The sequence below is a fragment of the Camarhynchus parvulus genome, chromosome 9 (assembly GCF_901933205.1).
Source record: "Camarhynchus parvulus chromosome 9, STF_HiC, whole genome shotgun sequence".
Classification (NCBI taxonomy): Eukaryota; Metazoa; Chordata; class Aves; order Passeriformes; family Thraupidae; genus Camarhynchus; species Camarhynchus parvulus.
The window spans coordinates 18,570,700-18,596,288 of NC_044579.1; the positions used below are offsets into that span (position 1 = coordinate 18,570,700).

The 25,589-nt window shown below is 43.8% G+C and overlaps 1 protein-coding gene across 1 annotated transcript in view; it reads right to left on the reverse strand.

Annotated features, from left to right (window-relative positions):
- Positions 1-25,589, reverse strand: part of MYO7B (myosin VIIB) — a 47,027-nt gene extending 21,438 nt beyond the window's left edge. Inside the window, exons 1-26 of the mRNA XM_030953998.1 lie at positions 25,572-25,589; positions 24,199-24,312; positions 23,455-23,607; positions 22,060-22,244; positions 21,101-21,222; positions 20,288-20,430; positions 20,082-20,195; positions 18,286-18,439; positions 17,294-17,370; positions 16,867-16,986; positions 16,512-16,654; positions 15,476-15,686; positions 13,826-13,961; positions 13,425-13,585; positions 11,057-11,194; positions 9,936-10,088; positions 9,284-9,382; positions 8,646-8,740; positions 7,450-7,534; positions 5,431-5,649; positions 4,748-4,822; positions 3,995-4,171; positions 3,067-3,276; positions 2,012-2,179; positions 1,667-1,747; positions 1,028-1,155 (exon numbers count right to left, since the gene is read on the reverse strand). Coding sequence (XP_030809858.1) covers positions 1,028-1,155; positions 1,667-1,747; positions 2,012-2,179; positions 3,067-3,276; positions 3,995-4,171; positions 4,748-4,822; positions 5,431-5,649; positions 7,450-7,534; positions 8,646-8,740; positions 9,284-9,382; positions 9,936-10,088; positions 11,057-11,194; positions 13,425-13,585; positions 13,826-13,961; positions 15,476-15,686; positions 16,512-16,654; positions 16,867-16,986; positions 17,294-17,370; positions 18,286-18,439; positions 20,082-20,195; positions 20,288-20,430; positions 21,101-21,222; positions 22,060-22,244; positions 23,455-23,607; positions 24,199-24,312; positions 25,572-25,589 — 3,479 coding nt within the window. The remainder of the gene's footprint in view (positions 1-1,027; positions 1,156-1,666; positions 1,748-2,011; positions 2,180-3,066; positions 3,277-3,994; positions 4,172-4,747; positions 4,823-5,430; positions 5,650-7,449; positions 7,535-8,645; positions 8,741-9,283; positions 9,383-9,935; positions 10,089-11,056; positions 11,195-13,424; positions 13,586-13,825; positions 13,962-15,475; positions 15,687-16,511; positions 16,655-16,866; positions 16,987-17,293; positions 17,371-18,285; positions 18,440-20,081; positions 20,196-20,287; positions 20,431-21,100; positions 21,223-22,059; positions 22,245-23,454; positions 23,608-24,198; positions 24,313-25,571) is intronic.

Below are 25,589 nucleotides of genomic sequence, written 5' to 3' on the forward strand. Positions count from 1 at the left end.
AGGTGGATTTGGGGATAAGGATGGGGGACACCCTGCTTAGTTTTATATCTATATATTTATATAGATATATAATTTATATTTATATACAAACTTGGAGTGAATCTTGTACAGAAAAGGAGAAAGGAGCACTTCAGAGTAAGCTTCTGAAAATGCAATTTACCTGCAGCAAGGACTTAAGGGAAACAGATGCAAAAATCTGCATACAAATAAAACTGTTATTAAAAAATCATCTTGATTTTTTCTAGACTCTTGGAATGCACATTTGTCAAATCTGATGTGACAGGGCATAAGCTGGATGAGTTTTTTGTTCCCTCCTAGGACATTTGATGAAATGGAGGGTATAGGTACTTAGCCTGTGACTATCATGCTATATAGATTGAATGCAATTTTTGCCAGCAGAGAATCTGCTTTAGGGAGTGTCTTGACTGAAACAAAGTGACTGTGCAGAGAGGAATGCAGCCCATGATTGAGGTCAAGGCACAGCCTGTGTCTGTGGGCTTTGTTACAGAAAATGCTTAGGATAAAAAAGGAGAGGATTCATGAGGCCAGGTCAGAGTCAACAAGCTTCTGCTTTATTCTCACACCATGCTTGGCCTGAGGGGCAGCCTCACACTGCTTGTGGTCAGGATTTCTCCTTAGTGTCTCATACACTCAGCAGTCCAGACCTTTGACCATCTCCAATGCAGGGACATTGCTTTAGAGCTCAAAAAGAGGCTATTGGGAAACCTTTCATCCACCTAGAATACATTAACTCCATATTTCTTACTCCTCTGAGTGACTCTTCTCCCTCATTCTAGGGCAGTGCTCCACCTTCAAGAATTATTGAGTCACAGCCCTGAGCTCTGCCTCTTTCCATACCTGTGGGGTATTCAGAAAGCCATACATGGAAGCAGGTGGCCTAAACTGCAACATGAAAATACCAGAAAAGGCGGTAAGGGAGTAATTCTCCAGGACTGTGGAAAAAGGATGCTGGATTTCCTTGATGCAACGGGCACCTGGCCCTAGGAAGGCGGTACAGATTTCCTACCTGATGGCAGGACGCAGAATTGCATTGCCAATAATGAAGTGTACTTTTTCTAGGTTGGACATAGGTCTCTGAGAGACTGAGATGTCCTCTTGGAAAGCCTCTTCTCCACTTCGTAGCTGCTCTGTCACCTGAAAGAAACAGAGTAGAACCCCAGAGTGCTCTAGAAATCTTCCCTCTTAGCAGGCAGCTCTCCCATAAATGAGAGATATTCCTTCTCTATCTTACTGGCTAAAACTCTTCCTGCTCAGGGCAGGAGAACCAGGCCATATTACCCCCTTCCCTCTAAATGTAACTCATTAAATGTGCTGTTACAGCACTATCTCTGGCTAGGACAACTGTCCTGTACTGTCCTGTACCACCCTAAGCACATGGTTCTCAGTCTGCTCAGGCCTCTGGGCAAGCTGTTCTGTAATGCCAACAATTCTCAGTAATACATTTCTCCTGGTGTTCTCTGCCAGAGAACAGACAACATGGGGATCGTGTCCAAAGAACACTGCACCAGGTATTCCACAAAGGGCTGCCCTGGCTTGGCAGGGAAACAAGTTCTCAGCTGGGAGGTTGCTCACATAACATCTGTCAGAAGGTGAAGACACGGTTTCAGGCAAGAAGAAAGAGAAGCAATTTATTTCCACCTCTTACCTTCCCTGTCAGCTTGGATGACCGTTTCAGTTTCAGGGATGAAATCCCCTTAGAAATCTTGTTATCCCTTCTGCCTTCTCTCTGCAATACACATTACCATTATAGGAAATCAGATTAATGCACAGCAAGAATGATTCATTAAGAACAGAAAGATGCTCAAGTGAAGATATTTTTGTTTTTTCTTCACCTGCCAGAAAGACCTGAGTGTCCTGCCAGGACTTTTACACTTGTGGCATTTCAAGTACAGTAGCATGAAGGAGTTCCTTTGCTTTTCTCACTCTTCATAGAACAGCACAGAAACCAAGGAAAGCAAATGAAAACACAAACATAATCTGCTTGTCTCACCATATTTGGGCTGTCATTCCTCAACTGGACCTGGTTTTTCCTGCCAAGTGTGTCATATATCTGTGTCATCACGGAGCTGCTCTTGGCGGTGGCACTCTTGGCAAACATTGCTGGCTCTGGCAGGTCCCCCATGAACCTCAGGATGATCACCCACACAGCTAGAGAAGCCTATAACAGCAAAAAGCACAGTCAGTGCCAACAGGACCAATGGCTTCATGCCATTTCTGCCTGTTTAGATTAAGAGCATTTTCTTCCTTTACCCAGTCCAAATTGTTAAAATTCCCATTTCCTCTGGCTATCTACATGAAGAGTTTGGTTTCATACCAAACGACAAGACAGCAACACACAAAACTTTCCTGCTAAAGGAAGAGGATACAGCTCTGGTGGAAAGGTCAGATTTCCTCTGTGATTGCTGAGCCTCACCATTCCCTTTACTGATACCTTGGAGGTGGAGAAGCCTTGGCTGAATTGCACTCTGCATTTGCTGAGCTGGACAGATAAGCAGTGGAGTGGAGTTTGCCAGGACCCTTCATGCCCAGAACTAGAAAGCCAAGTAATAGCAAAGTTCTTGATGCATGGGGTCCTCCATTCTGCCAGGCTGCTTAGAATTAAGGAAAACACCCTCCTCAGTCCCCCTCTGGTTCAGTGGGGTATTGGAGGCCTGGCCCTCCTCCTTCTGTCCTATCTCACAGACCAGCAACCCTAACAAGAGCAGAGACATGATTATGCTCTCATGCTTCTTCTCTCCAGTCTATTTTTGTCCCCAAAGGGTGTCTGGAGAAATCAAAACACACCCCTGAGTTCCCTCTTTGGGCAAGAACAAAGGTGACCAGAGATCCTGCATTGGGCAGGTGTTTGTGTGAACTGCCTGCCAGCAAATTGCCAGAAATGCTGATGGGAACTGCTGCTTTCAACACCATGGCTCAGGACTATCTCCTTTACTCTGGAGTCTCTGGTTCCCTGGGCTGTGCCAGAGCCAGGACCCAGGGATGATGGGACCTGTAAAGCCAGGGCTGTGGAGAGAGCAGGTTCAACATGAACAAGGAGCCAGATACCAGGACGTTGTCCTTGTCATCATGGTAGAGCAGCGGGTGCCGCAGCTGTCTCCGGATGTGTGTATGTGTGGAAGACCCCTGGAAATAAGTAGCTGCAAACTTGGGGAAGGTGTATTCTTCCAAACCATGTGCTTCCTCTTCTAGCTCCACACTCATGGGAATCATGTCCAGGTCCACTTCCTCCAGCTTGTTAGGCTTTGTTTCCAAGTCCTGTGCAGAACATGAGGAAGAAGCATATTTTCTTTTACTGAACTCTGATATGCTTATGTTTAGTTTTGCATTTTTTTTCCCCTTGGCCATGGGTCTTCCAGAATTTGCCTTTCCAGCTAACCCCAAAGCCATTTACAGTTGCTACCAACAGATCATTTGGACTGAGAGCTTGTCCTTCTGAGATGCATCCACTCCATGTGGTCTTCCTGTCTTGGTCCTCAGCAAGAATATTGCTGATGGAAAATCCAGGTGCAACTGTTCACATCCAGTACTTATCCATACCATTCTATTCTGCCCACCTCTTCCTACAAAATTCCAACCTCCACAGCTGTCAGGACAAGTATATCACAGATTTTGCCTTTAAGAATATGGTATAACTTGGGTCATGAGCTTTCAGCTTGTTTCAGGCAGAAAATCACTGAGAGCACTGTCAGCAGAGCATAAGATTGGTGCCAAAATGCAGAGGGTGGTACTGTTGGGCTGGGCCAAAGAAACAAAGGCAAAGTTTGAAGCTGTATAGTCCCTAAACTGCATGTGACCAAAAACTTTTGGGAACTCACCTCTGCAAGAGATGCTTTAGTGACTGCATGACTAATGTGGGGGATTCTTTCACTGTACAGAAGTTCACTAAATAGAACTGACCACTGATGGAATTCCAGCAATCAGTGGACTTACACAAGGGATAAACATGACCCATTACCAGTTTGCAGCTCTTTACCTCAAAACCCAGAGGAGCCTGTCCTTCTTGGCCTCCAATCATAGAAGGTAAAAACCCAAAAATTTTGTCCACCATTTCTTGGTCGCTGATAACATCATGATTTGTTGGTTTATTGCCAAGCACGTTCCTCCTTTGTCTTGCTTCTGCTTCCTCTCTCTCCTGAGTTGTCTGGTGTTCCTTTAACACAGAAATAGGCATGACTTGAACATGAACATCATGAATGAGCATCATTCTGCTAGAGTGAAGGGGTATGAAGATGAAACACTTTTACAAAGGTGTGTGACTGTGAGGTCCAGCTCTGCCAGTGCAGTGTTGAAACAGGAAGTCAAATGTTGCTTGTGTCACAAAGACCTGGCCCATGAGCAGCAGGGCCCTGCTCTTACAGCTGTCTTTATGGAATGTTGGCCTATTGATAATGATGTGCAATTATACAAGAATTTAATCAACAAGAGATAATATGGGAAAAGCACAGAATTTCTAACAGAAAACCCCACAATACTTAAAATTTTAAAATGTTTTATGTCAGGAGACTTGTAATAGAATTGGGCATATTTGGCTAAAATGCCATCTTATGCTGCATGTGTATGTGTTTGCCGTGTTATATTTTCAAAGCATCATTACAAATAGGGTCTTATCATCATCATTACAGCTATGTCTTATCTTTCTTTAAATATAGCAGTGCTCAGAGGTTTGAGCAAGTCCACAGGTGTGAGCTGGGTAATGCTGGCCAGTGTTCTCCACCAGCATACCTACCTTTTGTAATCTCATGGCTTCCTCCCTTCCTTTCAATGGTCCCAGGACTTGGATATTCCCGGCTTCCAGCTTGTTCTGTGGACAACAGGACTATTCTGTGACTGTTTGTACAACTGCTGAGCCAACTCCCTTCTGCCTCTAACAAACTGTCCACAGCAGGACTTTGTCCCAACAGAGGCTTAGTTTGAGATGTGACATTTTAGGGAACAGCCCGTAGGCAGAAATCTGCAAACTGGCTTAGTCCTGTTTGTACAGCATTAATACAGAAAGGAAATCAGGGAGAGGCCTCCCCTGTGCTATGGACTGCCAAGGGTAGCGCCAACGAAAACACACTGCATTGGGATTCCCTTGTGAATGGTTCCCTGAATGCCACCCTGATGTAGAAATTGAGCTCCCCTTGCAGGACTGGCTGATAACACCGATCTTCTATTTTCTCCCTTCTGTCACAGCCACTGCAGCTGTATCAGTGAAGTTTTGATCCATGATAATGATCACATAAAGCAAATGTAAACAAGATCAGTCTGCTTTACACTCTGCTTTTGTACTTGGCAAGAGTTCAAAATAAAATACCCCAAAATGAATATCCACGCCCAGTGCTACATCACGGCAACACTTGCTGGTGATAAAATCTCTATTGGAATTTCATAGCAACAACGTGTTCACAAGGCATCTGTGAGCATTACCTCTCTCTTCATCCTCTGGTAGGTCTGGCGAGCAAGCATGCCCCTGGCATAGGCCTGTATGACCCGTGCAGCTCTGTGCTGCTGTGCCAGCCTGTGGCGCAGCAGGAACCCGCGGCACCGTGCCTGGAACGCCACGATCCGCGCGCGCGTGGCCTCGTAGCGCTGGGCCAGCTGCCGGCCGCGGTACAGCGCCTGCAGCCGCCCGAAGCCCAGCAGCGCCTGGGGGTGCAGAGAGAAAAGGCATCATGGCTCAGAATCTCTGCTGGTCAGAGTGACTTTGAGATATGTACAAGTCTCTTTTCCCAGCCCAGCAGTTGAAGGAGGAGTCAGGATTCTTCTGTTCTCGTTCTCAAGGTTGTTTATGATGTTTTATCTATAACATTCTTTCTCTGACCCGCCGAGGTCTGTCTGGCAGGTTGGGTTGAGGCACACTGACCACCTTGCGGTGGTATTATCTTTTATACTGAAAACTATGTGTACATTATTTACTATAACTTCTTAATACTTATCAGTTATGTTAGACAGTGAGTTTCTACTTTAAACTAATTCAAGAAGTGCTACTACCACAGCAGAAGATGGAGGCCAAGAAGAAGAAGAAGGAGAAAGACTGGACATGCTTAGATTCTTCTATCTTGCTTTCTGAACCCTTATTCTAAAAACTCCAAAAATCTGTTTTTCACCTCGTGACAAACTATTATTCTACTTAAATTCTCTTGACTTGTAATTCTTCATATAAAGATGGTAATTTGTTTTATGGGTCAAAATCAAAGTCACAGGTGTCTTGGGCTTTGTGCCAAGGTCCCTGAATCCTTTGGCAGGGGCTCGAGCCATCTAAGACAGCCAGAGAGATGTCTTGGCCTCTGACAATTATGGTTCCAAACCATCGAGACAGGTTGGGATGTAAGGTGGGATGAGTAGAAGACAACAAAATTTGGTAACTGGATAAAGACGCTGGAAGTGGCTAATGTAATATTATCCTTTATGCTTTATTTTCTACAAGTAATAGGCCTTTAAAACTAATATATAGAGTTATTTGGGGGATCTGTTCTAGGGAGTGCCTCCAGAAAGTGACAATGGTAGCCTGGGATTATGACAAGAGCAGAAATGAAGGCAGGTGAATGGAAACAAGCAATCAGACAGGAATTGTATCACTGATGCAGAATATAGAATGTTTCTGACTGAAACTGGCAGTTTCTCCTCCTTCCAATCTCAAATGGGATGTATGGGATATAATAATAATAGTTATCATCATCATCATCATCCCTGCCACACAAATACATAATCTGTGAGTGCCCCCAGTTTTCCTCACCCAGAAAATGCACCATGTATAGAAGATCAGCCAATATTTTTCACACAGAATCACACAGAATCAACAAGGTTGGAAGAGACCTTCAAAATTATCTAGTCTAATTGTCAATCCAGCACCATCATAACTAATCCTAAACCATAGCCACAGGTGCCACATTCAGATGCCTCTTCAACACGTCCCAAGATGGTGACTCCACCACCACCCTGGGCAACTTATTCCAGAGCCTGACCACTCTTTCAGTGAAATTTTTTTCCTAATATATAATCTGAATCTGAACCTCCCCTGGAAAATTTTTTCACAATGTGAGATTGATATAATGACTTTTCTGGTAATTTTTTATGAATTCCCAGTTTTCTTGCAGCAGTTGTGGAAGACACTTTGCTCACAGCGTGGTGATGATGCACAAAGGCTAGGCTTGTGTTTCTGATTATAAGAAGTGTGGGACCATTTATATGTCAGGTCTCTGGAGCCAGGCCTGCCAAAGGTGAGTTGGGTTCCTATTTCACCAAAAAGCAGAAGTGTCACAGGTTCAGCAAGCCCTGAGAGGTCCCAGAGCCCTCTGTGGACTTTATACCCTCCTTTACACCCTATCATCTATTCTCCCTTCAGTTGAGAATATCTTAGTTCCTAATACTCCACTCAGTCTGGCAGGGCACAATATATAAACACACACACACAAATATAAATTCATTGATGCACCTTCACCTTACCATTCTGAACTCCTTCCGGCAGCAGTAGCCCCTCCAGGCTGACTGAATGGCTACAGCAGAACTCCTCTGTTTCAGGAACTGCTTCCTAAGCAGACAGACATGGGAGGTGACAAACAATAGGTTATCTCTGTTGTTTCTTAGGATAGTAGTAGAGAATAAGGTGGCTTTTTTTTCTCTTTTATGGGATGTCCAGTCTGATGTCAGCCTTGTTTGCTGCAAAAATACTCATAGAAACTACAGACCAAATTAATTGCTGTAGTCAGAGAGCCCTATAAGAACTGAAAACCCCTCACATCAAGACTGTTAACTTCCCCATCTAGTAACCTCTTTCTCCCTGTTTTGCTGCCAGGACAAGGAGCCCATCTGAGCAAGATGAACCTCAAGATGGTACAAACTGTCACACTGCAGCTCAAAAAGGCAGCACATAGCTCTGGTGGATTAAAAGTAAAAGCAAGGTGAGGCTTTTGGTTTGGATACTCTGTTGGATAGCAGGCAGAGTCTGAAAAGAAAAGAGGGAAGTTTGGGGGTATTTGTGTCATATTTTTTAGTTCTTCCTTCACTATTGTCAAGAGTATTTCTAAACCAAACCAAGACTCAGTCCTATATCATGGTTCTGGTTGAGGGGATACAAGATCCATGAGTACAAATTATGATGTAAAGCATTTAATGAGGACAGACATTTATTTGACAGTGACTAAATTTCACTTCTGAAGATATTTCAAACTAAACCAGACACAATGCAAGAATTAGGCATCTTTGGCAAAGAGGAAGACCAGTTAGTTTCCATCTGATTCTTGTCAACATCTTGTATCCAAGAAGCAATCTAACTAAGAGAATTCTTGGAGCTCTGAGAAGTGCACAGATTCCATGGAGATTTCCTGCTTTCCAGATGTCTACTGTTTACTAAAAATATTAAGAGCAAGTTCTCCTTTCAAACTTTCCTTTTCATACATGCCACAACCATGCATTTTGAAAAACTTCACGAAAATAACAAAATTGAGCCAAAACAAATCTTTATCCAACACCTGCATAGATACACTGTGCATTATTACATAATGAGCATGAAATTTAGGGCTGGTGGAAGGCATAGTTTGATACATTTCATACTCAAAAATGCTGTACAGAGTGTGTTAAGCTGCACCACAAAGATTAGCTACTTCAAAATAACACGAAGTCGCTTCTGTAAGGTCACTGACCTGTCCTTCAATCCTCTCATCACCTTCTGGATAAGAAGAACCTTATCTGTGAGTACATTCTGGAGTTGCAGCTCCAATACAGTGTCATGATGATCCTGTTAAAAGAAAGTGTGGATATGCCAGCTGAACAGACTCACCTAAAACCTCTGCAAATGGGACACATGGACTGAAAGAGACCCCGAATCAGCATTATGTATCATAATGTGACTAAAATGCATTTATGGGACTGCAGTAGGAAGAGTGCACACCACCTGACCAGACTTGGTCTAGCTATAGCCATAAACAAGCAAGAATCTGCCTGCAGCAAGACTGTTCTCAACAGGGGGTATGATACAGGCAAGGTGGTCCTCTGCAACAGTGCACTGGTATCCTGTTCTTTTTTATGCTCCAACACATTGCACTGTTCTGTTTCAGCTGCAGCCCTGTAGCACAGGAACAGGATCAGCCTCTCCTACACCAAACCCTCTCCATTGAATTATTTGGCTTTCAAGAACAAAGATCCACCCTCAGATTCACGAGAGAGTTTGTAAGACAACCCAGTCCTCCTTGACTGCCACTGTTGCACAAGCAGGCTAAGCTGTACTGTGAAGCACCTAGTTTTTCATGAGAAAAGACAATAAACTTTCCTTTTTACTTACTTTAAGGAAAATCTTGGTCCTTCCAACTTGCCAGCTTTCATCCTTGCCCAGCACTGCTTGGGAGATGCTGATGCAGCTCTGTCGAGTATCATTCTTCAGCTGATGTGCAAAAGCATCATGATGTTAGGGCTTGGCTGTGAAACACACAAGTGCTATGCAAGGATCTACTGCCCTGCATTCCAAAGGGTGAAGGGCAGAAACAGATGAGGTCTTGCAGACCTCTGGGCTGGCAGTACAATGAATGAAAGTGGTTCAGCTCAAATAGTTAGGAAGAGGAGGGATGTGATTACATGACTAAACATTCCAGAGCCAAGGTGTGAGGAGGACATCAGAGACCTGAGAATTGTGTGATCACAGTAAAAAACCATCTGAGGGCAATGGGAATGGGGATGGTACCCTGCCTGGGATGTCTTTGAGGAGCAGGCCAAGGACAGCTGGACCTCAAAGCAACTCTGTTTTCAGCTAAGGTTGAAGGGAGTATTTAACTATTCAGCTGTAATTACTGTGATAACAGTTCCTGTGATGACTTCTCCGGTGCTGACAGCTCCCTCAACTCTGCCAGCAGTAATTCAAGAACTTTCTACTGTGGGAAAGACTAAGGCCTCATAAGGAAAAGTTAGATTAGCCTCACACCATGTTTTTGCTTGCACACCTTTTGTCGAAGAGACCATGGCAGAAGAAATCTGTATCTCTCAAAGAACTCCTCAAAGCTGTAGCGGACAGGGTACCCAGCTTTCCTGATCTGAATGGTCTCCATCATCCCCGAGTAGCGCAGCTGCTTGATACACAGCTCCCGATCAAACAGCTGAAGGGAAAGCAGACAGGGAGGAGACTTAGCACTGAGAAAAGGTACACATGCACTATCCCTCAGAACAGGTCTGTTAACTTCCAGCCTCAGAGGGCCTGCAAAATGGCATACTGTGCTTTTTTAAATTGTATTTTTCTTCCGTGCAATAAATTAATTTGTTACAAGCATAAACAAGTCACCCCAAAGGATCTTCAATTTTGTGTATGTCAGTAGTAGAAACAGTCTGTTAACTTCAGTCTGGCTACCATTTTTTGTTCTAAAACTGCAATTTCAGATGAACAGTGAATTCATCATATAATTCTGTAGGTGTGAATAGATGCATTAGCAACTTAGGCCTTTGGGCATACCATGCCAAGCACAGCAGGCATGCTGCTCTTTTCCTCTTAGTATTGTTTAATCTTATCTGAGTTTAAAAATTGGCTCCCTAAACCATATGCAGTGCTTCAAAAATTTTTAAATCACTTGACCAACACCATACAAGGTTTTAGAGTAGAACCAGGTCGAAATCCCCCAAGTCCTAGTCACATGTCCTAATGACAAATAGACTCTTCCTAGTATGTCAGATTAAGCCAAATCACCCCTCTCACAAACTTCCATAGGTCTCCTATTCTCTCTCAGGCTATTTCATAGTATGATCATTGTTGATCCTGATGTTTTTTGTTTGTTCCTATGTTGAGGCGCTACAGACTCTTCAGTTTTATCTTTATTGGAAAGGTGTCCATAACTCCACTCAGGAATACACCTGTGTGCTTTTTTGCTATCCATTACTCTATGGTGCTTTTTTGAGATGCTTTTGTAAATTAACCATGCTATATCCTCCTGTTATGTTTATTGCAGGAATACCCTGTACTCCAGCTCTCCTTGGATGCAGCAAAGTACAACTAGAAAATGTTACACAGAAACTGAGAGCCTTTTCTCATTACAAACTTTACCAAAGGTAAGACTTTGTATTGTTAGAGCATTACCAGTGGTTTCTTGTAGTCATTTGGCTTGATGCAGCGGATGAAGTATGGCTGGCACTGCTCCAGGATTTTCATGAGCTTTTCCAGGGATTGCTTGAACTGTCCTCCCAGTGTCGAGAGCCGCTTGGTGGTATCCAAGCCCTGGGAAGAGAAAGCACATGCTGACTGCAACATCATTCACTCTCAGAGGCCAATTAATAAACCTTTGTATTTTTGTACAATCTAACAGCATCACACAACCACCAGGAAAATAATTATTTACCTACATGGGAGCTACATTGGCCATCTGCACCTTATTAATTTATGTTTATTCTTGTAAAGAAACCCCTCACTAAGTGCTTTCACTACTTGGGCACTAAGTTCTAGGAGCAGGGGTGGATGTGGTAGAAGTAATTCCACCCACAGGAGCCCACATGCACCTGGCTGTTCCAACCAAGGCTGTGTTTAGTGCCAGGCCTGGGTGCCAAGCTGTGATTCCTGGGAGTGTGCCTGAAAGCTTGGTGAGAAACAGCCACTCCCAAAGGAGGAATAAACTCCAGGCCAAATATTTTGCTGCCATCATATCTAGGAATGCTAAAGATCCAGAACAGCCCATTCCTTAGGAATTAGGATGGCTGATCACCTTGCTCATTAATACTACAGAAAGCAGTGAAAAGGCAAACTTTTGCTGGAGTATAAGGTATGAGGTACTCCAGACTTCCCCAGCCTCTCTGACAGCACAGTTCCACCTGTCTTTTTCATACAAATTAGGCCTAAGTTTCTACATCTCAGTATGGGCATATTAAATTACAGTGATGAGTACAGATTCCAAGTAACAAAAGGACTCCACTGGCGTTTTACATACAGGCAATGGTGCTGATCATTGCAGCACAACATGGCCTGTTTGTTTTTTAGGTTGTTTGGGGGGTTTGTTCCATTGAGGGGTTGTTGAAATTTTTTCAAAGTAAATAATTTAAAGTCCAGTGGGTACCTCATCCTGCTGTTCTTACTTCTAAAGTGACCTTTTGAATACTCAGATTTCCACCCTCTGCTTTAGCTACAGAGCAAGGCTGCCCTCCAGTGATCAATCATTTGTGTCTTTGGAAAACAGCTCCTGGGAATGTCTCATTGCAGCTCAGACGCATCTTAGGGCTAGCAAGCACCCAAAGTGGGTATAATAACAACATATATGTATTTTAGTGATTTTCACTCTCTGACCTTAGAGGCCTTTCTGCTGTACCATCAGTGGGATGGCCACACAAGGCCAAAGCCCATGCCCTCATGATCTCACACATGCAACATTATTAAAGCTGAATTTGTTGTTGAGTTAATGGTGACTTTTCTGTTGTTGTGTGTCAGGAAAGGAATGCTGAGACCTCAGGACAAAAAAGTGTTTTATGGCACATCACTCATTATTCTTTTCTGTAGCCTGCTTCTTAGGCTTCCCAATGGTGGTCCCATTTATTTAAACACCAACAGCTAATTTCTGTGCATTTTGACATGGGGTAGCCCACATCTGGTATTTCCTTTCTTGAGATGCTGCTTTAGTTTTTTTTCAATAGCACAGCCTTATTTATAGGGATAAGGCCCATTAGAGCAATGTAAATACACCTGATATTTAATCTGGAGGTACTCATAGCATTTAAGAAATGCTAAGCCAGTTATCAGCTGCTTATACCACTTCTGACATTCTTTGCCCCCAGGATGTTTACCTGTCCATGGCCAGGTGTTCTGGACAGCAGAAAGCCACACTGGAACAAAGACAGAGGAAGAAAGGACAGGATCAGAAAACAATGCCAGGAGAATAGACAGATAACAGGTAAGATAGCAAGCTGATTGTTCTGTATCCTGACAGGAAAACTCAAAGATGTAAATAAGCAAAAGTACCTTCACATACTGGTGACACTACATAGCTAAATGTTCAGAAATCAAGGTATGTGGAAGCTGGAGCAGGACAGAGAACCTGAACTGTGCCTCATACTGTTTTCTAGTCCACTGCACTTCACATCCTTATTTTCACTAGGCACAGACACAGTAGGCTCAGTGGAGTCTGTGATAATGACCCATCATGAACTTTGTGTCACACAGTGACATCCAGTCAGTGACAACATGTGGAGAGGCATCAGCACTCATGGTTCTGAAACAACTGCAGGCATGGCTACACAGATGTCCAGGGTGCACACCTGCCTGACAGGGCTGACATTGCACTTGTTTACAGCATAAATGCCAGACCCTGACTTTTCCTGCAGCCCCCGTGGCAGAAACAATTTGAATGAAAGAGATAGGGATTTGCAGAGACAGTGCAAAAGAAAGAGGAGATCAAGAACAGCCAGGGGTGTATGGAAGGCAGGGGAAACTAGTTGTTTCTGCAAGACAGTGCCAGTAAACCAACCTTGTAGATCTGGTCAGATCCAAGATGCCGAATGGTCCCACGTCCTAGAATAGGTGGGGTTGTTTCCACCTGGAAAATCTCTCTCAGGAATTTGTTTTTGGAGGAATGGACCACTTGCATTACATTAGCACTCAGTGTGTCACGATTTTTCTCCAAGAAATCTATAGGATGGAAACAAAATTAGCCTGTCACCTCTGCAGCCTGCTGGGTCTAGCACCACTGTCTACCTAAAATCCACTAATTTACAGTAACTTGCAGATTGATTTAGAGTAATCCTTCTGACCTCCTGATCAACTTCAGATCAACACTACCCTGGAGAGCTACATATCCAGGTCATGCACCCATCCAGGGCAAGTCATGCCCTTCCCTTCCCCCTCTGTATCCAGCAGAGATAGACTCACCTTTTGATTCATAAAAGACAACCCCAGCAAAGTGGTTGATGCCAAACTTGGTATCATGAACACTCTTAGGTGGGATGTAGACATTACTTTTACCATGGAGGGAATTAATTTTGACAAGCATGGTGGCATCTGTGCCCTAGAAACAAATACAGGTAAAAAAGGATGGTTAAGCAGATTGTCCCCAGCACTGGCCTGTGCTCAGCAAACAAACAGAAGTGGTGCTCAGAGATAACAAAAGCTCAAATTCTGCCCTTATGTGTGTAGTAGATCTGGAGAAAGTGCCAACAGTGTCTTTCCTTTTACACAGACCCCTGTCTCAAGCATCATGACAGAACACACCATCAAGCACAGGGCCTGGTGTTCTAGGGCTGTACACAAGTCCCCATAACATTACCAACATCGCCAGATGGGCTGAGAATTTACCAGATCTTTGGACATCACAAGCAAAGCCCCCACCAACCTTCTCACACCCTGCTACCCAGGAAGCTGTAAGGGATGCCTCCTCCTTCCCCTGGGCAGGCACAGTTCTTCTTGCACTCACCAGCTGGTGCAAGACTCAGAGATCCCTGGAGGAATCCCTGAGCAGATCCCAGCCAGCATGCCCAGACCATGAGTTCCAGAGGCTAGGCAGTCAGCTGGGTGCTTCTCTTCAAGGGGTGCCATCCCCTCATGGGCTGTGTGAGCTCTCTGCACTCACCTGCACCCAGGGCAGTGGGGGCTTTGCTCTCAGAAGTCATGTGCTCTGGGAATCATGGAAGAGGTGCCTTCCTGATCTGTGGGACGACCCTCTTCTTAGGGAAGAAAGGGGAAAGCTGTCTGCCTGTACATGATCCTCTCAAGTAGTTACACGAAGGACTAAAAATGAGCTGAGCCAGGGGCTTGCTTTTCTGGACCATTGTCAAATGATTCCTGCACCAACACTCCAGTTTAGCCTCACCATGCTCTGCAGACTATGAAAATGTTCTACAGGGATGTCTGAGATCAGATGCTACTTTCACCTATGCTCCTGTGTTTGAGATTACTGGCCTTTGCAGGATAACATTTCACAGAACCACAGAATCATGGCAGACAACAGCCACAGCCTTTCCCTCATGCACTAAGCAGGTCACCTTATCATGGAAGATCAGATTGGTCAAGCAGGGCCTTTGCTGACTGGGCCTGATCAACTTGTTGCTCTGTACCTGCTCTGTGATGGTGCTCAAAATGATCTATTTATGACCTTCTTGGCACCAAGGTTAGCTGCCAGGCCTGTAGCTCCCCTCCAGTTCCTCACAATGGTGACATTGCTCAATTAAGTCTGTCAGCAAGGGGAAGAAAGAGCAAGCTGCAGCCCAGACCAACAGCAGAACAATACTCAAACAATAAACGATTTCAAAGATTTCCCAAGAAGCCCTTGTAAAATGATCCAGACTCCTTCCTTCTCTGTCTGGAACTGCTGTAAGAGTTTCAACAGCAAGGCACCAAGAAGAGCACATTCCAGCAGAGAGTGAAGCAGTTGTCTAGTGTACTAATTTGAAAGAAACATCTATAGGGAGAAGATCTTGCCTGTCCTAACGTATCCACACTTTTGCATTTCTGTGTGTCTAAATCCAAGTGTTACCTGTGAGCTGTGTGCAAAGCCAGGCATTACAAGTGAAACCAGAAATTTACCTTTGGGAACCTGCTCTCTTCATCAATGAGGGAGATGATATTCATGGGCTTGAGTGCAATGACTTCCAGAGCCTGCTGGTTATCAGTGAAGTCAATGTTGTTCCAGGCAACGTGCTCTGCAAGGTATTCCTCTTGCTCCAGCTTGAAGACATGGTGCACAAAGAACTGCTGAAGGTGCTCATTTGCAATGTTAATGCACAGCTGCTCAAAGCTGGGGAAGAACAAGATGAAAGCCCATGGTCAACCTTGGCCAGTGCTGCACTGCTCTCTGTTACTTGTTTAGCCTCTGCATTAAATGCATTCCAGATACAGCACTGCCACATTCCACAGTGCTGTGACTGCCATCACTGCATGTTGCCAACCTTAGCAATACAAGGAGGCATTTTCTGCTGCGGCAAAGACCAGCAGCAATGAGCCACTGATGGCTGAATGTTGCTGAGTAGGCAAGAAAAGATCTTTATGTGTTTCAAGAAACTACAGACTTAAAGGGGAACATGTAACTGTGAAAATAATTTATGAGCATGTGACATGTTTCTGCTTGCACTGGCACTACCACTTTTATTATTTACTCCTTTATGCTGCACCTGAGTATCATAACCTCATACTTGCTGTGCGTGTGCCTCTGGGGTGCTCACCACAGTGAGGACCCATGGGGACTGCAGGTCTTGGGAACAGCACAAAATAACAGAAGAGAACACAAAAGATACAAGACAGACTCTAGAGATCCTAGATTCTGTTCCAAAAGTCACTGAGGAACATTATCTGGCTGAAGGCCAGAAAATTCCTCAGGATCTGGAATAGACTTGTGCAATGGCTGCACTAAAATGAAGACTGGGGAAGGAGACAGAAATATGATCAAGACTGAAAAAAAATGGAATCTGCATGATCAAAACTGGGAAAATACAGTAATGGAATTCTCACCATTCTGAGAATCAGGATAATGATGAAAGAGCACGTGTCTCTTTGTTTTTTTGTTCTTCCCCTTTACATCAGCTGCTTTTCAGCTTCCTATTGCATTGCATCTGGAGTTTCCTACCTGTTGTTGCTGAAGTTTTCAAACCCAAAAATGTCCAGCAGTCCAATGGATTGATGTCTGTCTTTAGGCTTCTGAGAAGCTGGGTTGAAAATGGCTGAGTTGATTTTGTTCACGATCCACAAGAAAATCCGTCCATATATACCCTGAGGAAAAAAATGGAAGAGGAATTGCAGCCCATCATTGGAGACTTTGGATGTAACTTACTGCTTGCTATTGTGCTGTCAAGCTATGCCTGAGAACTGCAAGGGCCTGGAGCCCTCTGGGTCAATGTTTATCACATAGGGCTCCTCAGTCAGGAAGGACAGCTCTGAAAGCATCCCCAGTCTTTAAACAGGGAAGCTGTGATCACCAGTACCTTCACAAAGGCATCCTTCCCATTGGCAGCTTGAACCACATTGAGAGGCCTGGACACACTTTCTCCTCGGACAATGATGGAGAGATTTGTGAGGCTGTTCTGGAGTTCACTAGAGTCCACCTGGGGAAACAGTCATGGCAATCTGGTCATTCCAGGTGAACAAAGGAAATCCAGCAGAGTTTGTATCAGGAGGAGGACTATGACAAACTGCATGTCTAGCAGCATCCACTGGCAACTTGCTGTCCCATTTAAAGGTCTCCCAGCTCAGAGAGACATCTGCAACAGCATGACTGGAGTGTCAGCAGGACAGAGGCAACTTGCCTGTTGAATGTTCATTCATACATAAACTCCAGAGATATGCTCTGCCAGTGTGCTCATGGAACAAGGGAGAAGGAAGAACGAGCAGCAGAAGATGAGAGTCCATTACCTCGAGCAGCTTGGTGGCGATGGAGAAGTGTGGTGAGTCTATCACATCAGAGCAGTCCAGGTTGTCGTACACGGCCGCTGCAAGGAAGAAACAGCCAGTCTCAGGGGGAACCATCACTGTTGTTAATGTGCCTGTATTTCTGTGACCCCATAACACTGGGAAGGTACTCGGTTCTCATTTGAAACTGACAGGTTTGGTGATTTTACCAAGAAGGGTCCTGATTTCACCCAGATCCTGGAATCTACAGGGCTCTCTCATGCCTAGAACGTCAGGCTAAAAACAGCAGTCAAACTGACAAGGTTATTCATTTAAAGTAGTAACTGCTGGGGATCTGGGGAAGTGATATCTGACTCCAGAAAATATGTTTCTGGAAGTATTTTTCCTGTGTATCTGGCTTGTGGGAAATTTAGACAACAAAGAGGAATAAAAGAAATCTCGAATTTTAGTAGTCAGCATTAATCCAAAGAATCCAGCTGGCATCTCTGTATTGGGCCTGCTGTATCACAAAGCGAGGAGTTCTTTTCTAAAATGTGAAAGCTTTTGGCATGTGCTGGTGGGTCACATTGTCACACTGTGCCTGTCCATTCCTATGCAGGTGAGTGTACCTATGCAGGTGAGTGTTCAGCAGACTTAAGCAGGAGGATGACTGCTATTATCTCCAAGGCAAACATCACTCCTTTGTCCTCTGGCCTGTGTAGAACAACGATCAGCAAATGTAGCATGGTATTATATTCTGTTGTTTCAGTTTGTGTGATAAGGGCCTATTTACAACCATGGAGACCTGACAGTGTGACAAAATAATAATAAAATGCTGTTTTTCAAAACACATAGCAGTGGAATCACAAATCAGAATTTCATGGTGCTTATGTGCCTGCCCTTCCAACTCTGTTCACCTGTTAATACCGGTCAGAGCAGCACAACCTAATCTGTGCAGGGAAGTACCTTTACCATGAAGTCTGAGGAAAGGTAAGCACAGGCAATGCTGAATTTACCTTGGAACTCTACATTCCCTAGGTGCAGGATGGCAGCCAGCAGCTTGCTGATGTCCCAGTGCTCAGAGTCTGAGAACATGAGGATCTTCATCGCCGAGCGGATGTGGGCATAATCCTTGGCATCATTCCGGCTGTCGCAGGACGTGCAGTTACCCTGCAAGCACCACACCAACAGGTAAGGAACATCCTCCTGCTACCCAGACAAGGATGAAAGCATGAACAGACTGACAAGCCTTTGTACACAGGGTGGCTATCCTGTGAGTTCACAAGGATGCAAGGTAAAAACCTATTTAGATATTCTATATCCTCTTCCCGTGATTGTATCTTCCTTCATCTTTTCTCTCAAAAAGAATGCATTAACAGAGGGCTCAGTGATGCATTTCTCCAGGGCTAGGCTGAATACAAGGAAGCCAAAAGGAAAAGCTGATGGGAAGGCTGCTCTGGAGCATAGAAGGACAGGAAGCTTTGACAAGGTTACCTACATTTACAAGGCCATGCCTGTTTCTTTGGTTTCCTCTCTTTGCCTTGTCAATGGAAAATTAAGAGCCCTAATCCCAAACCAAAGCAAGTCAGGTTGGATAAGAACTAGAAGGCAGATCTCAAAAATATTAGGTGCTAGTGGAAGGCAAATGGAAGCATCCAAGGTAGCATCAGAAGCACCTTCATCAAAGCCTGCACAGCAGGTCCTAGGATGCTGCTCCTGATAGAAACTATTTTCAGCCATAACAGAGATAAGAAAATGCCTTTTTTACCCCTGCCATTTCTGACAATATAGTGTGATGATTACAAAAATGAAATATTCCTAGTCATTTCAGTTTACAGTATGTAAAGATGCCAGTTTGTACCAACAGCTGACCTTTACAAAACCATGGATATGTTCTCCTTTAATCCGATCCTCCTATTTCAGTATCACAGTACCCTACTGCTGACCAAGGGGCCTTTTCATGGAATGGCCAATGGGTTAATTGCACTAACTGCACTCATCAGCTTTGCTGCAAGATCACTGCTATTTGGAAAACATTACATTTGAAAAAATCTCTACAACTTTAATAGGTTTGCTTTTGAGACCCCAAAAACAGACTCGTTTTCATTTCCTAGAAATTAGATGCCCAGCTCCATCTAATTTCAGTAGAGGCAGGACTTAAACACATTCTTTCCACAGCTGTAGAACAGCCCAAATCTAACCAGCTGGCATATTTAATATGAGGTATATACACAGGCTAAAGGATAGGTTTTTCATCATGGCTTTCATGTCCTAAATGATTCAATTAGCTATTTTCAAAACCTCACCTATGAAGATCCCACTTCTGCCACAGTGGCACTCTAACTCATGATCATTAGCATCAGCCATGGGAGGTTATGCTGAATGCCAGCTGCCTGCATTATGTATATAAGATTTATTAGATATAAGGATTAGGATTCTTATTAATTTTCCTCTAAGGTACATATATGTGATTACTGTTCTCCCTGGCATGAGATCCCTTGCATTCCTTTGAAATCTGAGTGTCTGTGAAAGTGGGGGTTGTTGTCCACATTCTGTTTTAAGATGTCCTTAATATTTCTTAAGTCTGACTTTGACAGAAAGCTTTGACCTGCCACAAGCTGCTTCCCACTGGTGGACAATACAGTGTCTGAAACTGATGCTCACAGCACTTTTGGTGTTAATGTTTCTGGTACTCTAAAGGAAGGACTGTTCATCTTTGGTAACTACCATCTGCAGCTCCTAGTGATTGTAATTGCTCACTGGAAGAAGCAAATGGCAGAGGGATATTAGAGAATAAAGCAGAGATTATTACCATAGTGAGATAAGTGTACTCTGAAGCAGTGCCCAGATTCAGCATCTTTTTTTGCTCTGTATTCATCCCCATTAGCATGCAGTAGAAGATGTGATAGTTCCTCTCCTCTGGAGCCTAAAAATAAAAGAAATAGGCCAATGGACAGCTTGCCAGGATAAGCTTCTAACACAAGAACAGGCAGAACATACCCCTGCCAGTGCCCTCACCTGCCGGCAGACCCGGGACTTCTCCAGGAGGAACTGTTCTATGCGGGCTCCTTCTATCACACCACTCTGGTTGAAGTGAATATCAATGTATTTCCCAAAGCGGCTTGAATTGTCATTTCGAATTGTCTTGGCATTTCCAAAAGCTGATGGGCAAGGGACAGAGACAGTATCTGTATTATTGCAGTTCATGAACATCAAGCCTATTTTTTTCCCCTTCTGCTTTGCTGTTAGTATTTTACACATTGTGTTCCAAATGACAGCGCTGAGAAGCACTGGAGAATGTCTTGTGTCAGTCTGTCTCCTGAAGAGAGGGGCAGGCATACTGTGCACCCAGATGATTGGGTCCTAAAAGGCATATTCAAATGATCCAGATGTGGTCTACATCTGGCCAGCCAAGAGATCTGGGCAAGTCTGAAGACCTCCAGAATGATTTACTGGGAACATGTTGAGCCCTGTACAGAAAAAATGGGTGTCTCAGGGAGGTCCCCTACAGCTACATCTATGCTTGGCCAGTCACTTTGTCACTGTCTTGGGCAAATGCCAAACCAGGGGGCTTTGCCTTGGGCTCTGCAGTCCCAAGGACTCTTGTGCTCCTGGCAGTTCCAGGGTGTATACTACAGAGGCAACTCCTCCTACAGCGTGAGAGCAAAGCTGCTGTGGACTGCGTGGGAACATGGCAGAAAAGTATAGAGAACATCGCCAGTGTTTCAGGGGTTACCAGTTAAGCAGATACAATGGTTCAAGGATCTGTTTCTGATTCATTTTATCCTGAGAGAAATGTGGTAAATCAGTCATGTTTGCTAAATAACCCACCTTCCAGAATGGGGTTGGCCTCTAGGATTTGCTGCTCTATCCAGGAATGCTGGCCACTGACAGCTGCCAGAAACTGTAGTATTAGCTTTGTACTTTCAGTTTTACCAGCTCCAGATTCTCCACTGCAGTAAGAAAAAAAAGATCATTACAGACTTCCTAATTTTTTTTTTGGTAATGTGGCAGACCAAGTTAAAATAAAAAACATTTCCACTTCAGTTTCCCCTGTGAATGGCAGAAAGACTGTCTTTCATAGAGGGCTGGAAAATTTGAGTCATTCATCATCTTATTTGCTCAAATTTAAATTGTCAGACTTAGGCCGAGAACTAAATTCTCCCATTAATTAAAATCAAGAAAACCCATGGAAGACATTCTGTACCTGTGCAAATTAAATGACCACTTGCTTATCTTCTTTATTGCACTACCAGATTGTCACTGCTAGTGTTAGCACATCAGCTGAGTTGACTCAGCTATAATCAGATACTATTGCAATGAGACTGTCTGGTTCTTCACATTGATGACAAACAGAAAATGGATTCTTTATAGGAGGAAGAAATCTTCCTTCCACCTTTGGGTTAGCAGAGATTATTTCACTTGAGGAAGTGTCTAGCCTTGGAAAATACATGTAACATAAATATTCTGTCTTCAAGGTAAAAGATAGCCCTATATCACACACACTCAGGTGTTATGTTTCTGTATGTAGTGACCACATGCAGAATGTACAACCACATTGAAAGACTCTGAGGGAAAACAATGGGCTTTGGAAATCTTTTGCTTATGTTTTACCTTTTCCTGTCCTAACTGAAAATGAAGGACCAGGGAAGAAAATATTTCCTTCCTGTTGTCTTAGTTTTATCTGTGCCCTTCCATTTGGAAGGTCAGGAGACTTTCCTGTGTCCACAAGGTGCCCCAAACCATGCCAGACTTGGCTTCTGCTATTTGTCCTCTCCAAGTCCATTCACCTGATCACACAGCACTGGTCTCTCTTATTCCTCTTCATATTGAAGTAACAGTTATCTGCAATGGCAAAGACATGGGGTGGAAGCTCTCCAATCCTCTTGTTACAGTAGAGTCTGATCTGATCCACTGTGTAGAGGGGCAGCAGCTGGTATGGATTCACTGCTACAAGGATTGATCCTGTGTAAGTCTGGAAAACAGTAGGGAGGATTATTGCTACAGCCAACCTGCAGACAAGAATACAACCAAAGCCACTTGCAGTATAAATCTAAACAGAGGCAGGAGGGAAGCCTGGGAGATCATAGCACTTGGTGAGGCTGAGAGCCCAGTTCCTCACTATCAGCTGCTGTTGAATATCCCAGGATAAGGAGGGGTTTGCCCAAGAAAGAATGCTAGGAGTAATCTCTTGCTAATGGCAGCTCAGTTCTCTGTCCCAAGCTGAAGCACACAGAAGTCCAATTTGACCTGGCACTTTGGTGTTATTGTAAGGTGTTTTGCAGTGTTTTGTTAAGCTGCTTTTGTACTCTAGTGCAGATGTAGCTGAACTTTGCTAATGGGCCAAGTTATAATTGTGCTATTCATACAGTGATTTAGAAACATTTGTATACAGCAACACCAGTGAAATGAAGGAGGCTGTTGAAGGCTGTGGAGATGCAAGGCAATAATATTGTTTGGAAAACTGAATGAAACAAATGCAGGCTGCTAGAGTTTAATATAACAGGTCTATCCACATACCTTGTTAATTGTAACTGTAGGATATATAAAATCAGTCCTTTTTAACACTAGATATCATCACACCTATGTTGTAAGAGGCACCTTCTCTCCAGTACTGTAATGGGAGGCAATATTATAATATTATATAATATAATATGGGAGGCAAAGCATGGAAAAACCTGAATATTAATGATAATATTACAAACTGAAAACTGAGGAAAAAACAAAGTACAATTGCCAAATTTCCCAGTTATAGATAAAACCTGTAACAGACAAAATATCCAGATTTATTCATTAGCCATCTTATTACATCACAATCAAGTAAATGTTGGCTTGGACTGGGGGACAATTGAAATCATGTCACTGCATACTAGTTAGGCTGATCCTCCAAGTAATAGCAGCAGTAAGCTGTAACATGGGCTGGGTTTAGTTCACTGTCAGTGCCTGGTGGCAGTGATTGCTCTGGGAGAAAGTAGGTGGAGTCACTAACTGTGCCAGCACTGTGACTGAGGGGCAGCCAAAGTACTCGAGTGAAAGAAGAGAAAAACTGTGTTGTGTCTCCTTGGCACCCTCAGTCATTAAAGAAGTCAGAGGGCCCCACGTATGAAAGGCTCACAGGCTGCTCAAGTGTAGACGCCATTCCTGGAAGTGACCTGGCTGTCCCTGGAAGTGACTGCAGCACTCACATAGATTTTGTGCTCCTGATGTCGGATGAGGAGGTTGTGCACCATGCCAGCTTCATGGAGATCCCCGAGGCGGATCATGTCCTCTACCCCCTGCACAGAGGAGGGGTGCATCAGGTGCACCATGTGCATATTCCGAGCTGTGATCCAGTGCTCCTGACAAAGGAAAGGCACAGACTTTAACGTGTGATGCTGTGGCTCAGAGACAAACAAAGGAGAGCTGGGTAAGACTCGAGTGAGCTTCAGCACAATACATGCTCAAGCATGTTCCAACCCACAGGAGACTGGCCTACAGGAATTAACTGGTTTAAAGCAAGATGGTTTAAAAACACTGAATGAAGCCATTCAGGTGAGTTCTGAAAGTACCAATTTTAACACTGTTCAGAGTGCAACTGGCAGAACATTGTATGAGGTAGGGATGAATTGATTTCAGTGGAATGATGTTTCCACCTAAAATTTCACCAAATTTAGGGATTGGAGCCCATCCATTTCCCTTTCCTAGCCATGTAGATATAACCTCTATCTTATGAAGCTCTGAATCTTCCTAGTGCTTGGACCTGGAGATGCCAGGTGACCACCCAATACTTGCCTTATTTCTATAGTCTTTCTTTCAGTATATCCTACCTATATCAAAGTCAGACCACCTGGATAGATGGAGCTTTGGTCTGACCCAACAGCACCTTCTTTTGTATTTTGTACTTATACATTTCGTGTTCATCTTTTACAGAAGGTTATAGCATAGCCCACCTTGCCTTCATCATCCTCCAGCAAGATCCGTCCTGAGTCAGATTCCTTCACAACTGCCCCAATGGGGACATTAAATTCACTGTTTGGTTGAGTGTCCAGCCACACATGGTCACCCTGGGGGGAAAAAAGCTACTGTCAAGTTCAGTGACATACTTAATGCCATGTAGCTCACAGGCAAACACCTCTTGGTCTTCCTTTTTTAGTTATTTGATTTCTTTAGCAGTGTTTAACTGGGTAAGTTCTTACTGCTTGCAGGCAGTACATTTACAGACCTCTGAATTCTACTCCCAGCTCCACAGCTGATCTGGAACATGACTTTGGACAAGTCATCAAACCCAGCTGTCTCACAAGAGGAAATGAGACTTTTTCCAAGGACAGCAGTAATGCAGCTCCAGTACCTCTCAGAGGCTGGCTGGGAGCTTAGTGAATGCCAGGGAACTGGCTTGGCAGCCTCACATGAGCTATGATGTTTTCTCAGAAGAGATTCTTGAGAACATGGACTTTACCAGGAAAGAGAAAAACAAACAAACATATGTACATACTGGATGCCTGGAAATGTAGAGGCCTCCGTTATGATAAATTTTAGATATATATTTTTCCTGTTATAGCTGAAATGTGAGTGCATCCATGATCTCTCTTAGAAAAAAAAGCCACAAACATTCTTTATCCAGCCCAGTTCCTCTCTTCACATAGGTGGAGGCTTGTCAACATCTGGCACCTCTGCAGAGCAAGCAAGAACCTGCTCTGCTATGCCTGGAGAAGGGGTGAGATACAGTTGTCCTTTCCTAGGAATGAGCAACCTGTATCAGTGTCCTGGTTATACTTCCCTACTCCAGGCCCTCAGGAACACCTTCTCTTGCTCCAGTCCCTAATACAGATTCAAACAGAAAGATGGAATAGAAACTGAACAAAGGTGTAGATCAGTGGACTTTGTAGCTGTGTCTTGTCATATACAACTTTTATTACACACCACAGCACTGATTGTCATAGTTTCAATGTTTTTACTGAAAAAAAATTCTTTTTCCTCTCAAAATACTTTTTGGCTCACATTTAACACCAAACAACCAATGTAAAGCATCCATAAACATTGCACAAGATTATGAAGAATGTTACAGACTAACAGCTCTTATTTGTGTTGAATAAAACTCCAAAGGTAATTTGTGCCACTCCTTGTGACAGAGGTCACCTCTCAACAAGAGGATGGCCTGGTGAGGCAAGACATCTGCTTCCCTAGTCTAGGCTGAAATTATTTTATACCTTGTTGATACTGGGTTATTGCAACTTTCTCTTGATTGAACCATGATGGTAAGGTAATCTTCCTCCTCTTTGGGCCTCAGGCTAATCACTCAATCAGAAAAAAGAGTAGGACTTACCTTTCTGAAAACCACCAT